This window comes from Pyxicephalus adspersus, chromosome 2 (assembly GCF_032062135.1).
Source record: "Pyxicephalus adspersus chromosome 2, UCB_Pads_2.0, whole genome shotgun sequence".
Taxonomy (NCBI): domain Eukaryota; kingdom Metazoa; phylum Chordata; class Amphibia; order Anura; family Pyxicephalidae; genus Pyxicephalus; species Pyxicephalus adspersus.
Genome location: NC_092859.1, coordinates 112,679,735 through 112,696,856, shown reverse-complemented (window position 1 = coordinate 112,696,856; position 17,122 = coordinate 112,679,735). Strand labels below are relative to the sequence as shown.

Here is a 17,122-nt window from a genome sequence, read left to right as displayed (position 1 = left end):
TTACCCCCCATATTCAGAACATTTCCAGGTCCTGTCACTTTCACTTACGCAACATCTTCAAAATCCCCAGAAATCACCAAACTCCTTGTACATGCACTTATTATCTCTCATCTGAACTACTGTAACATCCTTCCCTCTGGTATTCCACTAACCCAATCTTTTATGATTGCTGCAGCCTGACATATCCATCCTTCCCACCGCTCCTCTTGATGCATCTGTTTGTAGTTCTCTTCACTGGCTTCCATTTCACCTTAGAATCAAATTTAAGCTCCTGTGCTTTGCCTTTTAAATCCCTCCACAGTCTATTTATTTTTGACCTGATAGAAAAATACTCCCCTGGCCACTCTCTTTCCTCCTCCAATGACCTACTACTGACTTCCTCACTCATAACATCATCACACGCTTGGCTCCAACACTTTTCTAGAGCTGCCCCAACTCAATAGAGGAGCGGTGGGAAGGATGAATGAGTCTGGCTGGAGCATTCATAAAAGATTGTAGAGGAAAGAGTCGGGTTAGTGGAGGACTAGAGAGGAGGAGGTTACAGTAGTCCAGACAAGAGATGATAAGAGTGTGTACGGGGAGCCATAACTCCGTACTAATTCTAAAAGGAATATTCCATATCCATATAGTGGTAGCATATAAGAAATTGTGATTATCTTCATCATTTTACATAAATAAGCCAATGTTTGGCTTTAGGGCATATGCAGAGGGCCTAATAGCTCTCCAATACTGGAGAAGATAGACTATCATGGGTGGGCGAGCCTGAGTGATCCAGCAACCTTGGCATGGATCTAGTCCAGTATTAAAAACATTTGCCAAATATTAGCAAATGATTGAAAAAAAAATTCCAGGTGTGCTGGATCATACAGGTTGTCTTATTGTAGTCTATCTTTTCAACAGCTTTAACAAATCAGGCCCAGAGTGTTAAAATAGGTACAGGTTCAAATCAGTGCCTGTGAGGTTCCAGGATAGCCAATAGCCACAAACGACTCATAGGCCACAGTTGGGGATCAGTTCCCTATACAATTCATCGTCATTGGTCAAAGTTTGTCATGCTATTACTTATCATTTTAATCTAGCATACATTAAAGTAAGTCTGTACTTTCTGTAAGAGGTTTATATTATCTGTAGAGGTCTTTGTTATAGTAGGAAGCTGTAGGAGGTTTCTGTAAAGAATGTCACCACAAATTTGTGGTATGAGTGTGAGAAGCCCTTTGCTCAGCCCAACTGCTACTCAATTTAATCATCCAACCATAAAGGTAAAGAAAGAACGTCTGAGAGGAAAATCATATTATTCATCAAATTAGTCATTCTAAAAGTGAGGGAAACCACCAATCTTTTTTTAGAAATCTTTTCACTACAAAATACTTCCTTAGAAAATATTTTGATAAAGAAAATAGTGTCAGCTTTTCTGTGCTGATGTCTTGAGAGAAGTACAAAATCAATCATCTTTCTGGCTGTTTAATTGTATTGGTAACCTCAATAGCTGGAATAAAAATGTCAGCTAATTTGGTTCCGTAAGAACGTAATTGTAACTGTCACGAATACCACATTTATCCAATGTCATAGTGGCCATAGAGTTCAGTTTCAGAAATGGTTAGTTTCAAAATTTGTAAGCGACAAAAAAAAGAAAAACCTAAGGTTAATTTACACTTAGATTGGAGACTTCCTCCCATTTAGGGAGGCAAGAGATAACACTACTCGCACGCTAAATTTGATTCACCATGTGACTGTACACAAAATTCCTTCAATGATCTTCTCTCTCTCAAGTTACTAGATATGACTATTTCTGTAAAATTGTATGCCTTTTTACGCTTTTATTTGCTTTTGCCATCTGTATACACTGGTTTGAGTTCTGTAATTGTCTGTTTTTATTGGTTGCTAATAAAAAAAAAATAAAAATAAAAAAATAAAAAAAAAGATTGGAGACTCACTTATACATCAGACTTCCTACTTTACAGCAGAGCTTTCTATTTTACATTACAGTCCCCCACTTAACATTAGTATCTCCAACTTCACATTAGAGTTCTCCCCTTATATCAGAGACCCCATTCACCTCAGAGTTCTTCATTCACATTTGGAGCCCCCTCCAGATCTGTGTTAGGCAGATGAAGCTTAGAATAATATTAACTCTGGACGTAAGTTACGTTGCCAAATCCACTGTTTTCAGTAGGCTGCCTACATCTAATTGTATGTCTATTTGCTAGTTTGTCTTAATAAAAATTCCAGAAGAAACAGAGACCTTCTGTGAAATGTGTTGAATGTAAATTGAGATTTTTTTTTATTTATGTTTTTATCTAATTTTTATATATCAAATAAAGTTTGTAATGTGCTTTTACTTTTAAATTGGTATTGCAATTGAATAGATCTACCTAAAAAGTCCCTGTTTTTTGTTTGTTGTCTCTAAATGCTACCTACAATATAAGATCACAAGATCTGTTCTGTTTTCTTTAGAAAAGAGAACAATCAGTACTCAGTAGCAGAGAATTTCCAAGATGTTTTGTGTGATCGGAAGAACTTCCAAAATTCAGAAACATGTTTTATTATCTACAAGCTAACCCACACCCAGGTTAACCTTAGGTTGGCCAAGGGCATGGGTAAGAGTGGAGAAAGCTGTGGTAGACTTTCTGTTTGGTTTAGGAACAAAATATTTATATTTACCAATTTACCCACAAATTTCTGTTACAATTATTTAAAAACCAAACAAATTGTACATGAAAAATTGTACATGAAAAATTGAAATGCCATGTCTTTTTCTGTGAATATAGGTATATATATAGTCAGATATATTTCATTTTAAACTTTTCTTCTCAGACTATTATTGTTCTGCATTCAGCGAACCAAACTTCTTATCCTCCTTTTTACAAGCTCTAGCATGGCCTGACCACTATCAACTGTTGCTGATTTAAAGCGGAACCGAACATTTGTCCCTGTTCTCTCGCATGGCGCTATCATTTTATTCTTTCTTCTCTTCAGCTTTTCGCCAGATATTCAGAGGGGTCAGGCAGGTAGGTGGGATTATTGTAGAAGGGGCATTGTCTGTCCCTTTCTGCACTAATGACCTGTCCTAAATACTTTTAGGCCCCTCCCCTTCTGTTTTTACCATCGCATGCTGGAAGAATGAAGGACGGCAATGGAAACCTGGCATAGATGGATTGAGGGTTCTGTAGAAGTAAAAGTGTGATTTTTTTTTTTATTTTAATGAAAATGCTCTTGTGGTGTTCATGAGTTATCTCATTCAACTCTGCCCAGTTTACATTAAAGACATTTTTACCTACTTCTTTTGCACTGGAAACTTGACCTCAGTGGTTCTTATTTTAAAACATTTACAAAGGCAAATTTCTTACCAGTTCAATTGAAAAGTAGCCTGATTCAACATCAGATACTGCACCAATATTCTGCATATCTTTGAAGCATCACATCTTAGCACATTCATGGCTCTTTCCATACTTGCAACACATCTAATGTGACCTTGACAGTCGTGCCATGAGAATGATTTACCACATTTGTCACATCTTTTAAACAGCTTTGGTTGGTCTATCTTATTCTACTAGTATGTAAAGAGAGGAAATGTATACTATTTGATGCACTTTTATTTAATCATAAATTTAGCTGTGGCCAGGTTGTTTCATGGATTATCACAATAGCAATTGCTTTGCTTAGGGTAAGATTATCGCTTGTAATTTTTAAATTTGATATTGGTACTTTTTTTGTATGTTGTTCTAAACACAGTTGTGGTTTGAACTTTTCCATACAAAATAGCATTCAAGGTACAGCTAATATTAAAATAATAATAAAAAAATACTAATAAAATGTAAGCAAACCCATAAACCAAAATGTAATATATTTTAGTTTACTAGTCCTGTTTTTATTTTGGACATTGTTATAGATATAGTTAAACATATAGTTAAACAGATCATTCTTTTCTGCTCCTTTTCAGTGTACATATGCATACAAAACATTATTTGCTGTCAGCTGTGAATGTTCATATTTAGGTATTCTATAAGGAAACAATTTTCAAAATGAGAGAGAACTTATACAAAGAGGGTTAAAGTAGACTTGAATTTTAAGTCCATATTTGTCCAGAAAGGACAGTTGTTGAGTCTCGTACCAGTATATTAGTACAAGTTTACAATATATTTTCCAGGTCATTGGAGTATTTACTTATACACAGATTTAAAAAAAGAAGGCCTATGCTCCAGAAGGCCTATGTTCAATATATTGCATTATTGGCTGTCACCCCTGCTTGTATAAAACGCATAAGCAGAGGAACCTACACCCGGTAGGATGCTTGTCTGCTGCACCCAGTGTGATGCTTGTTTCCTTTTACGTGAAGAGAGAATGATAATACTGCCCATTTTCTGTTAAAGATTTCAGAGAGTAAGGCAAGCTTGCTTGGGCCAGTTGATCCATAGTCAGTTTGAAAAGCATTTGGCGGACAAGAGATCGAAAATGGTGCAAAAGCTTTGTGGACAATAAGTACCCAGTCAGTATAGGAAGTGGCTGCCCAAAATGCTTCTGCCGATCCATTCATTTTTTTTTTTTTAAATGGAGTTTTATTGAACAATTTTTCATATACAAAAGAAAAAACATGAAAAGGACATAACATGAACATGGTATACCGGATGGTAAGCGGTACATCGAGTAAAACCACATAGGTCACATATATGAACAACAATAGCAAAACAGTAATTTAATAGGTACAATCCCATATATCATTTATGGTAAGTGGCAAAAATCCAATATACATGAAACAAAAAAGTTTTAACAAAAAGTTTTAACAAAAAGTAAGAAGAAAAGAAAAACAGACTGTAAACATAATATTTAGGTAAATGGGGGGAAGGGAAAGGAATAGAGAAGGCAAAATAATGGGGCAAAACCACAGCAGCACATCCGGCATGTGATACCACCGAAAAAGAAACTTATATGGATTTTCTTTGCAAAGTGTGCATATTGAGCTTTTGTTTGCCGCCTCCCAAAGAGTTGACCACTCATCTCCCTCCAAAGTTAGGCCCAAGATGGCCTCCCAAGTACACATGTACGCAAGTTTACCAGAAACCTCCTGTGCAGACACATGAAGCAGGCAATAAATGGAGGAAAAAAGGCCCTTGGAATAAGGACCATCAACACATATTGAGCCTAATTCATCAATGAAATCCGTGCTCACTGGTTGCGCGTTATTTCGCGCCATTATATTGAGCCGGTTTACCGCGGGCTGGAGTCATATGCGCTCGTTCATTCGCATCTCACTGCCGCGAATGCGCCAATTAAGGCGATTAGATTTCAGATGCGCGATTAAGGAGGATCTGTTAAGATGTCAATCGTGAGATCATAGCAATTAAGGCGGCAACCGATTTTGCTTGATAAATTTGGCCCATTCTCTCAAAAGTAGTAATTTCAGTAAATCTGGGCATTGGTTGAAGGGATTGGACATAATGCCTAATCTGCAAGTATGCAAAAAAGCGGCTTGTGGGTGGTCAAATTTTTCTTGTAGTTTTGGAAAGGAGTGTGGTCTCTATTCTACTGGATGTAAAAAAATTCTGGAGATGGAACAGCCCTTTTTCCCTCCATGGTTGCCACATATTTCTGGCTAAACTATCTGGTATTAAAGGAGAGTGTGTAATGGATGTACAGAGGCTTGAGAGGAGAGACCATACTTAGACTTGTATGCTCTCCATATATTCCTCATAAAAACCATTGGGGAATGCAGATCCCTCTCTGTTAATAAAATAGAGGAACTCCATAGCATCACATTAGGATGACGTGGGTGTTATGTGACGAAGATAATTTGTGACAGTTTATGCAAATATTGATGGGTTGAATTTGAAGTGTACAAAGAGACATAACACAAACACTTGAAAGATTATACTATTTATGTAATAAAGACAGATAGATAACACAATGCAGTTACAAAGACTTAGATATAACAAAAATACTTAGCTGAGGAAGTGAGTTGCATTCATCCAAGAAGTCTTCCAAATAAATGGCTTGGCAGATGATCAAAAAACATGTTGCATACAGTTAGTTCTGGTCAAGACTAGATAATTAGGTATGGCTTTGTGTTTTTAACTACTCAGGAACTAAGACAATGGCCAGTGTTTTACCAGCATTATTGTTGGTGAGACATAATTGATATTAAATAATATGTGCTGACCCAACAGTGGGGAAATCCAAGCCTCCTCCTACTCCTGGCATACACTGGAGGAGAACGACATAGTCCAGGAGCGTTTGTTCGGGAAATTATATAGTTCCTGGAACAATAGGGGGTAATTACGAGCGTACAATTGATTATATGTAGCTGTATTCTGGGTGCCTAGATAACTCAAAAGAGTGCTCCCGCCACATAAAAGGGTACCTGTCCTGTAACGCTGAAAGTTGTGCAGGCGGTATATGTAAGGGTAAAGCTTCTGTCTTCGAGGAATTCACCTTATAACCTGAAATTGCTAAAGGCACTAAGTTCAGTCCACACATTCGGGAGGGTGGTAATAGGTTGTGTTAGCATGAGAAGGACATCATCAGCATATAGCGAAATTTTATAATAGGAACTCCCTTTACCGAAAAACCATGAATATTGGGTTTGGATCTTATTTTCTCTGCTAGGGGCTCAATACTGAGAGCAAAAAGTAAGGGGGACAGGGGGCAACCCTGTCGCGTCTTCTTTTTAATGGGAAATAATGTAGAGGAGGCATCAGGGAACTTGACAGAGGCTGTAGGGCAACTGTAGAGGGAACAAATTGCTCCAATAAAGGGTCTAGAGAATCCCATTTTAGTAAGGGTAGAAAACATGAATGGCCAACTAAGGCGATTGGATCCATTCATTTTTATTAAATAATTAATGGAATCAGTTTTGTGTTGTTTTACTCTAGATTTTAGGTTAGGTTTAATTAATTTTATAACCTGCTAATGAGCAGATGATTTTTTTGTCCTAATATTTAATTTAGGATTGACAGTATATAGTACCTCTCTTTCCTGAAGCCAAGTCAAGGGTGGGATTTCATGTACTGAATACGGACAAGAGCCCATCTATCCTAATGTATGTTACTAAATCACTGTTTTTTGTTTTTTTTTTCAAAGCAGAACACTGTATGTATCCAGTGGAACTGACCTCCAGTAGACTGAGTGCTAAAATGTATATGATCGGTACTGTAGTAATGTATCAGTGTGAGGACGGCTATGAGGGTCTAAATGCAGATCCTTTAAGTTATAATTGTGTCAAAATCTCAGAAGAGGCTAAATGGGACACTTTTGACAACTGCTGCATCAGTAAGTTAACTTCACAACTTAAGTCATATTTATTAAAAATGTAATTTATTGAATCTCTGTATTATTGCAAACTTTTATATTGTTTATTACAAAATGTATTAATTTTTACTTGTGAAATGCAAAAAAAAAAAAAACAACACACAACTTAAGAAAAACACTGATATAAAATAGACTACAAAAAAGATATCAAGCTTGCTGTTTGTATAATTGTTTTTGACAAGTATCATCTTTTTGTCTGGCTGGGACAAAAAAAAAGTAAAGCATTATTGGTGATTTGTTATTATGACTGGTCATAAAGTAATCAATAGTATTTTTTTTCTAACTGAGCTTTAGAGGGGGAATTTATTGACTAGTGTTCACCTATCTGTGTATAAAATTAAATCCCTTTCAAAAGCAAATTGTACCAGGAGTTTTTTTTTTGCCTTCTTCTGAATCAACTGTCAATAGGGTTTTATATCTGGGATATGTTTATTTCCCTAGTGGTTGAACTTAATAGATTTTTTCAACCTAACCTACTATGTAACTATGTCATTGCATTGCAGCTGTGGGTACAGAAAATTTTACAGGCCATGAATGTGAGACGACTATGGATGATAATTTCTTGAGCAATGAAAACAGAACAGCATGGACAGGTAAAAACACACAAACCACTAAATTAAAAGTATTTATAGTCCATAGTTACTATTTGAATTTCCAGAAAAAAAGCTAACCTTATATTTATAATTTCCATTAAAAAAATGAAAGATTTCAATAATACAAATTATTATTATGATTTTGTTTTTGTTTTTTTTTTAGATTTTTGTGGTCCTCCTCCAGTTGTACCACTTGCCACCATAAATCATACTTTAACAAAATTTCAGTTAGGACAGGAATTAATGTACAGTTTGAATGGCAATACCTTCACTGAGGATGGAGACTACAGAGTTCTGAAGTGTATGGACTGCAATAAAAGTGCCATGTGGGTTAACCTGACTGACGGATGCCCCAACAGGGATGATGAGAATCAGTCTAAGTATCCATGTACGTAGAGATGTCATGTAGCTGGTATTGTACTCAAAAAAGTGGAATAGTATTTTATGAATATTATTTCATATATTTTCATATATATATTCTTGGTGATAATGCATTGTTGTGGTGCTACTGAAAACTCCACAAGAAAAATGTAAACATTTTCAAATAATTTACTGATGTTTGCCGTAAATAAATACAGTATATATATATATAAATATGTCCATATAACACAATATTAAATAATACAAAATTATAAATAAAAAATCAAGTCAAATTTAAAATGTTTAAATTAGATTTAAAGATTTGCTAAACATCTAAGGCTAAACAGGAACATAAATCAGTAGGAACCCATCTTTTCCATGAAACCCAATTAAAATTGTAGTTTAAAATATTTAAGACAATACTGAATCAATCGGTCGAAGTGTTTTTGAAGTAAATTGTCTTCTTTAAAGAAAAACTGAAGTCTGGAAACTAATCACTAATCCTCACTGTAAATCCGCAAAGACTGGCAGTCAGCAGTGCCTTATACTTTCTAATCACACTCATTTACAGGAGGTAAGTGTGACATTATTAGTTTAAGAATAATATGTATTTAAAAACATTTTTTTTTCCTCTGAAGCTAATTAGTCAAACAAGACAGACACAACACCGAAAGAAAAGGAAACAGGTTATGTATAAAAGCATCTTATTTATAGGTTTATGTTATATTTAAAGTGGTCAACAAAAAGTGATGATAAAAAATACCTAAAAAGCAAATATGTGAACTGTCAATACTGGTGATTGAGCTTTGGATGTTTTGTAATGTTTGGACGTTATGTAAGGTTAAAATTCAGGTGGTTATACTAGCAGAAATGTAAAATATTTTAATGAATAAATACAGGTTGATCCAAGGATCCACAGGCCCACGTGCCTTCCGGTGGCTGGAACCTTGCCAGCCACTCGGTCACTTGCACCGCATTGCTGGTTCCTAAAGAACCAGTATCTGCGCATTTGACAGCTGGCGACAGTGAGTGGCACTGGTACCACTCACTGCTGCCCCCATTCATTTTCCATGGGGCTTCTGTGGGGAGACACTCCCCAAGGCAGTGGTTCATTGGCATCAGAAAGGGGTAACCATACTGCAACCTAATGGCCAGTCTGAAATGATTTTATATCTAAATTAATTAGATAACTCAATGGTGTTTTATGTACCTAACAATCATAAAGTAGGGCACAATAACACCATGATTAAAAGTGTGACCAAATGTCTTCTGTTTACACATAACATCCTCATCTTATATAGATATTATATAGATATAATAATTCACAAGTTTTTTCTCCAATAGTAAAATTTGAAGAGAAGGTAAAAACTAGCTGCTATAAGTTATTGTTTGTATACCCTAAATATTATAGGTAATAAAAAAGTAGCACTCGGACATGTTTCATTTATTGTATCTTTACCTCTGCTCAGTATGTTTTCTCTTTGTATACAGGGTTACCTCGATACATCATCACTTGTACCGTTCTGGTCTTCATGTTCATGTCGTTGGCCATCTTTGGGATTAAACTAGGGTATGTCTGTTGTGATAAAGGCCTTTTAGGGCATGGATTTTGTACTGAAATAAAAAAATGCAATAGTCAGTAAAAATGTCAGTGTGGTTACAGCTTCTATTATTGGGAAAATATATTAGGATGGGAAAATATGAAGAAAGAAAGACAATGCTGTATTCTGTTAGAAAAAGAGAGCAATAACATGGCACTGCAAAATGGTCCAGAGACCCTAAAGGCACATCGGATAGGCTTTGTGCTTGTGCCAATCGGATATTGCTGCTTGCTATTTGGTAAATATCCCTTACATTTGAATTTAGTTTAAAATGCTTCTGAGATCACTGACACTTCATTAATTTTAGTGGCACGTCATATATTGCATTAGCTTTAAACTGCTTTTCCATTCCTATTGCCTTTTTCTTGTTTTCTGTTTTTAGGAAAGAGATGTCTGCCAGTAAGAATTTAACAAAGGAAGCCAAATCTGGATGTGAGGAAGATAATGAAAGATATTCTACTGTAGTTCCTCTCAATGAAAAGAAATAATTTTATATGATCAATAATATCACTATTTATGTTTTTAAATGACCAAAAATATAAATTTGAAGCTTTTATCCTACATTTCTATTTTAGTCCTTTAAGAAATATACAGCTATATAGCATTTTGAGTTTAAATAATGCAATGCTTACTTAAAAAACTTGTTTTTTCTGTGTGTTTCAGAATTTTAATATTGACTTGTCTGCCTTTAAAAGTTATCTTTGACTGAGAGATCATGAAAGCTGCCACTGGTGACCTGGTTCTAAAAATCCTGTTTGCTTGGTTGGTGTTCAGATCATCTGGCATTATAGCATCTGAATCGCTGACCCAGAATGAGTATACAGCTCAGGTTCTCACAACCTATCACACAGTTATCTGCATGCTTGTTTCACGTGTGAGTGAAACTACTAAAACCAGAAGATCCACTTTATATCCAGGCAATTATCAATCTTTACTTTGAGTTCAGCAATGGCAGTTTACATCATTTCTTTATGTAGATATGCTTAAAGTGTGAAGCACTTGTATAGTGTAGCATGAATGATCATTATTAAAATGTCTGGAGTCATTACAGATTAAGTTCAGGTAACTTAGCTAATTTAAAAAACATTTGTCTCAGTTATCTTCTCTTTTGTGATAAAAAAGATTATTAATATTGATAATAAATGTTAATTTAATGTAGCAAAATGACTGAAAACTGCTGATTAACCACTGACATGTCACTAAAAACAATTAGTTTAAGACCTGGATGCAAAATCTACCACACACACTCTCATCCACTCAGCTACAAGAGGCGTTTGACCTTTTTAAACATACAACTTGGTATGATCAGAGAATGCTGTCCTCTCATTGACATTGAACGAATAGCAGGTGATATCATTTACCAGGTAGCATAATCTCAGTGGGAGTTGGCCCTTAATACTAGATACTAAGGGCCTGATTTATGAAAGCTCTCCAAAGCTGGAGAGAATACACTTTCAAAAGTGAAGCTGGGTGATCCAGAAAACATGGAATGGATTTAAAAAAAATAATTTGCTATTTGCTACCAAATGTTTTGAATCCTGGACCAGATCCATTCCAGGTTTGCTGGATCACCCAGCTTGACTGATAAAAGTGTATTCTCTCCAGCCTTGAAGAGTTTTCATAAATCAGGGCCTAAGTACTTACCTTGACATCAACACATTCTTGGTACTTCATTTATCTGATCATCCACGAGTTATGGGACAGTCATTTTCCTAGGACGGTTTTTCAGGATGACGGCCCCCCTGGTTATTTGTTTGGTTTATTCAATTTTTTGTTTGTTCATATTTTATCTAATTTGTTACAAAAATATGAGGATTATGATGTTTATTGTAATGCACAATAAACTTGGTAAGGAAACAACTTAACACGCTAGAAATAAAAAAGAAGAAAAAAGGGACAGGAAATGTTGATGACTCTGAAATCAGTTTTTCTTTATTGTATATTCTGCTGATTGCTCCAGCTGGCTGCTGATTATCTGTAAGATTGCAAATGATATAATGGTTATTTATTTCTGTTTGTTAATTCGATTTCATGTCAATAAAAAATAAAGACAAAAAAACTTAGTTACACAGTTAACAATTTAAACAATCACAATTTTTTTGGTGCCAAGTTCTGAACACTTTTAGCTGCTCTGCCTTTGCAAGGAATACTATTACATGTGTTAATTGGTTTTCATGAAACTAGGGTGTTTCCTTACCTGCAAACAGAGAAGCATTTACACTAAGGGCAAAGATGGAGGTGACCCAGACCCATCAATCCGGGGGGCCAATTGGATGTCCTCATAAAGATCAAACCCCGTGCAATTCTTGCTATTACTTTATCAGCCAAAAAATATCAGTGCCATAGCTGTTCAACTCCAGTCCTTGAAGGGCACACACAGGCCAATATTTTCATGTATGTTCTGATTCATTGTAAAGCACACCATACTAAGTTTAGTGTTGTTTGTTAGAGAAATAGTAAAAATGTGCATGGTCCCCAAAGTCCAGCTTTAGACAATCCTGCCCTATACCCATCCTATTTTGTTTTAACAAGGATTTGTTAGAACCCTTATTTGATAATGTTTTGCTCTCTGTGTCCTGTTGGGAAGGTTTCCCCTTCTTCTTGTCTTGGAGAGTCAACATAAAGTGTGAATAAATCTTTGCAAACTGAGAAGAATTGCTATCATAGACAGTGGACACAAGAACATATATCCCAAGTGAAATATTTCCCCTCAATTTCTCTGGGCAATTATTTTCAAAAGGATAACTTCTCTGTATTTTAAACTGATAGTATAGCTGTTATGTAACATGTCATTCTTAAAAGTCAATAAAAAAAATAATTATAGTAATAATAATAAAAAATATAGTATAACTTATTTAAAACATAAAATAAAAAAAGCATTTGTTGTATGAAGCTTAGGCATTATCCCCTGCAGTATTTCTTTCTAGCCACAAGATGTCCCTAGTTTTCTTGGTAAATGACATCTAGCATTCTACTTATTCTTTGAGCCTGGGCTGTCAGCAAGACTGTTACTGGACAATAGGCCTGATTTATTAAAGCTCTCCAAGGCTGGAGATGATACACTTTCATCAGTGAAGCTGGGTGATCCAAAAAACCAGGAATGGATCTGATCCAGGATTGAAAACATTTGATAACAAATAGCATATGACTTTAGAAATCCATTCCAGGTTTGCTGGATCTCCCATCTTCACTGATGAAAGTGTATCCTCTCCAGCCTTGGAGAGCTTTAATAAATCAGGCCCAATGCAAGAGGAAAACCACAGTAATGACCATTTTTCTTGAACATGGAATGAAATAGATTAACACCAAGCCAAATCCAGGTACTTGTGCTGCTTGCAGGAAAAAAAAAACTTGTTGACTATATTTTATATACTGCTATGCTATAACTGGATTAATTGAAAACCTAAGATAAAAAGTAATCTTTTATTTCTAAAGCAAATGTTCCCTAAAAAATAGGTTCACATTTTGACTTCCTAACGTTGTGTTGCACTCACTAGTTTCACATATAACAGAATTTTTAGTGAGTTTTAATGGGGATCGTTAGTACTTTGCTGCAGTCCCCCTCCCCTTCATATTACATTTGCAGCAAACATCCTTTTATTCTCAACACATCCCCAAATTTCATCTGAATTGTCCTAAAATCTCTCCCCTCACAAGGAGCCATATAACACCCAACATCTGTTCTTTGTGACTCTTAGATGACCTCAGAGAACACAATCATTCTGACACATTCATTTCCAAACTCACATTGCATAATAAAAAAGAAAGAGAAAAAGTCTGCTGTCCCTTTAAATTTCTGCATTGTTAAAAGTGAAAGTGAAAGTGTGAATCCTCCACCCCAGTGTCTGAGACTTCAAGCTATGAACAACCACGAAGACTCCATGGCTGACAGGATGGTGAAGCATGCGGAGTGCCCATGTGGTGTAAAAGCAGCTCCCCATGTGCAGCACACGTGTGTAGGAGTTTAGCTTTCTCCCAGGAATCCCTCAGGCTGGAGACAAGACACCCAGCTGTGTCTGATGGCCCTGGCCCTGCTCACTTTATACACACATGCTTTACTACTTTGTGTACTGCTTCTCCTAACACTGCAAATGGCATCATCTTCACCTCCAGGTAAGAGAGGACCCTCCATGGGTGTGCTGCATGCTCAGAGCTATTGGGAGGAAGTAATGTCAGACTTTTCATGGCTATTTAGATTCCTGTTTAGAGGTCAGAGCACATTGATGAGTACTAAGCAAACTATTACTATGCTTTCCTTACATGTGATTGTTTGTTTTTCTGAAGGCTGCTGAAAACATAGTACATTGTGATGTGTGCTGATGTAATATATACAAGGACTGATATATATATATATATACAGTGGTACCTTGGTATAAGTCATTAATCTGTTCCAGATTCTTGGACTTATACCAACTTTTTCCCATAAGAAATAAAAGGAAAATGAATAATCAATTCCCTTGAAATAACAAACCCTGTTGTTTTTGGCATATAATACATTGATTGGGCTGTATGAAATAATTTAAACACTGCTTAATACTAAAGTACATAAATACAAAAGCAATTAGATCAAATAAATGCAAATTTAACCTCCCCTTACCTTGCTGAGAAGAGTAGAGTGGCTACTATGATGGTGCTGGGAAGGGAGGAGGAGGAGATGTTATGTAATTCACAGTTATAGCGCCGGTTGATCACTGAATGGTAGCAACTGGCGTACTGACCCTCGTGGGCAGTCGTGGCTTTGTTTTGAGAGGGGTAAGTAAGGGTAGCATGCGGTGTTATGACCCATTTTGACCCATACAAGTTCTAGCACAAAGGTTGTATACCAAGCAAAATTTTTCATGTCTAAACAGAACTTATACCAAGTTGGACTTATTCCAAAAGGACTTATACAGAGTTACCACTGTGTATATATATATATATATATATATATATATAATATATAGAACTAATCACCCTTCATTGTGACGTGCCATGTTTGCTATTCTGGCTTCTCAAACATTTATAAGGACTGATCGCTCTGAAGAATAATTGCTGGGCATTGCCATGTATTTTACCAGCATCAAGCCTTAGCATTACACTAGTAAGATCAGGGTTATATATACAAGAAGTCTGGCATGTAAATGGGGACTCTATTTTCTGGATTTGCCTCTGCTGCACTGTAAACTCCTGGTCCTCTGTCAGTCTTTTTCCTGACGCCATCCTTTTCGAACACAGAAGTCCTAAGGGCCTCCCGATGGTGGCTTGCTATAGGGGAAGAGTATGGAGTTAGATTGGGGAACTGACGTCTGCACAGGATCAGAGCCCTACAGTCCCATACAGTGCATGATAGGATAGATCACAGAACAAAAAGCTGTTTAAAGTGGACCTAAAAGACTTGCTCTGATTCATATTGTGAATACAGCTGACTTTTTGAAACAGGAGATAATGGAAATCCTAAACACATGTAAAAGGAGCCAAGAGCTACATTTGACTTAAAAGCAATATTTCAGATTTTAAAAAGAGGTTGAGGTTTTTAACAAGTTTTTCTTTTCAGCTTTTATTTAAAAAAATGATAATATATAAAAAAAATCCCTATTTTTTCCCTTTTTAAGTGCTTTCATTCTTTAGCCATGATATTAAAAGTAGATGTAAACCCAATCACTAAAAGCTCATAAACACATGTTATATGTCATTGTGATGTCTAAATCTTTTAATTCATTACAATAAAATCTGGTGATCCTGCCATGAAAGTCCTTGCTAAGGCTGTAAACCCTCTGTTCCGGTCTGTTTGTGTTCTTGAGTTGCACACTGTCACACGTTTCCAGCAGAGGATACTTTGTCTATTTCAACATACATTGGTATGACATGGTCCACTTTGTCACCATCTGGAACCTTTGCAGGTGAATAGGCAGAACGTGGCTTCAGACTTCTCAGCACTTAGAATCCACGAAGAATAAAACTTTCAAACGATCATTGAATTGATAATGAAAGCTGCTAGACAGTCATCAGACTACTTTTTCTTCAAGTCCTATCTGAGCAGTGCATTGAGGTGCTTTTCCTACTTCTCACTTTTTGGGGTATTAAAGATATTTGTGTTTCAGGCTTGGAAACATTACTCTGAGCAGATTGCTGAGAGTTGTTTTTATACTTTGCCAGGTGACACTGCTTTATAGTCAAGAGGACAAGGTGCAGTGTTTCCCAAATGTCACGCACTGCAATGATAGAACTTTAAGAAAATAGTGGTAAGTAAAATTTTCAAGTAACACATATAAAGTATGTGATTTCACTGTTAGGAGGCGTTTATCTGGCCGATCCCACGCTATGCACCTCAGCAGTATGACACTGTTTTCTTTCTCTGGCAGAATTAGTGATCTGCCAGTTTACAGTATCACCTGCTTCCCTTTAGCCTGACATGTACCTTCTAAGCATCCCCTGCATGAGAAGCAGATGTGCACAGCTGAAGAGGATTATGGAAGGAGATCAGTCCCTGGCTTCATCCTGACCTGCCATTGGCTGCTATGGCTTTCTAGCCTTTCTGCTCACATTCCCCAAGCATTCAAGGTTTCACAGCCTCGGCAATGCTGGTAAAACATATGATGCACCCAATGCTATCTAATTCCTGGCCTTCCCTTCCAATTTCTCTTTTCTACATCATCTTCCCTTTAACTTTCTCTTTTCCCTACCCTGCTTATCTCTATCCATTTCTGCACTACTTTAATCTCTGACCATCCTGACTCAGGCATAAATCTGAACTAAATTGAAAAGTAAAAATATCACACTTGCCTTTATTTCCGTAGATCTTCAATTGCGCTGGCGCTTTCCTCAATTTGGTCCTGCACCGCCCCGGAATTCTTTGTCGTAAAGTAAAAAATTGAGTTTAGGTCCCCTTTAGGCAGCTTTTTTTTCTTGATTTATGTACTTATCATGCATGTTCTACCCAATTCATTAGTTTTATTATAGAAAAGAACAGGGTTTTGCAGAGAACAAATCTTTTATGTTTAGGAATGACATGATCCAAACTCTTTCTTGAGAATAACAAATTCTTTGTTATTTTATTTTTTTATTTGATATTTTTTATGTGATACTTGTATAGTTGACTCCAAATGCACCTTGCATGGTGGTCTTTTTGAAGTAATAAAGTGAAAGGTCACTAAATGCATCATCTTGTGTTTTGTTATTTAGGGTATATTTTTATCTAATTATCTTTTATCTGCATAAATATGGAAATTATGTTCCTATCAATGCATATAGATATTCAATTAAAGAAGGTTCATGCACAAATAATAG

The 17,122-nt window shown here is 36.1% G+C and overlaps 2 protein-coding genes across 4 annotated transcripts in view; both read left to right on the top strand.

The window, feature by feature from the left end:
- The window catches only part of LOC140322145 (uncharacterized), a 17,815-nt gene extending 5,880 nt beyond the window's left edge, over positions 1-11,935 (top strand). Inside the window, exons 2-6 of one of the 2 annotated variants that reach the window (XM_072398760.1) lie at positions 7,078-7,263; positions 7,806-7,895; positions 8,059-8,283; positions 9,747-9,825; positions 10,239-11,935. In XM_072398760.1, coding sequence (XP_072254861.1) covers positions 7,078-7,263; positions 7,806-7,895; positions 8,059-8,283; positions 9,747-9,825; positions 10,239-10,344 — 686 coding nt within the window. In that variant the 3' untranslated portion in view covers positions 10,345-11,935. Of the gene's footprint in view, positions 1-7,074; positions 7,264-7,805; positions 7,896-8,058; positions 8,284-9,746; positions 9,826-10,238 lie in introns of both variants that reach the window. The other variant, XM_072398759.1, reaches the window with a different exon arrangement.
- Positions 11,936-13,705: 1,770 nt separating this feature from the next.
- IL15RA (interleukin 15 receptor subunit alpha) overlaps positions 13,706-17,122 on the top strand; it is an 18,008-nt gene continuing 14,591 nt past the window's right edge. For both annotated transcript variants that reach the window (XM_072401869.1, XM_072401868.1), the window contains exon 1: positions 13,706-13,969. In XM_072401869.1, coding sequence (XP_072257970.1) covers positions 13,876-13,969 — 94 coding nt within the window. In that variant the 5' untranslated portion in view covers positions 13,706-13,875. The remainder of the gene's footprint in view (positions 13,970-17,122) is intronic.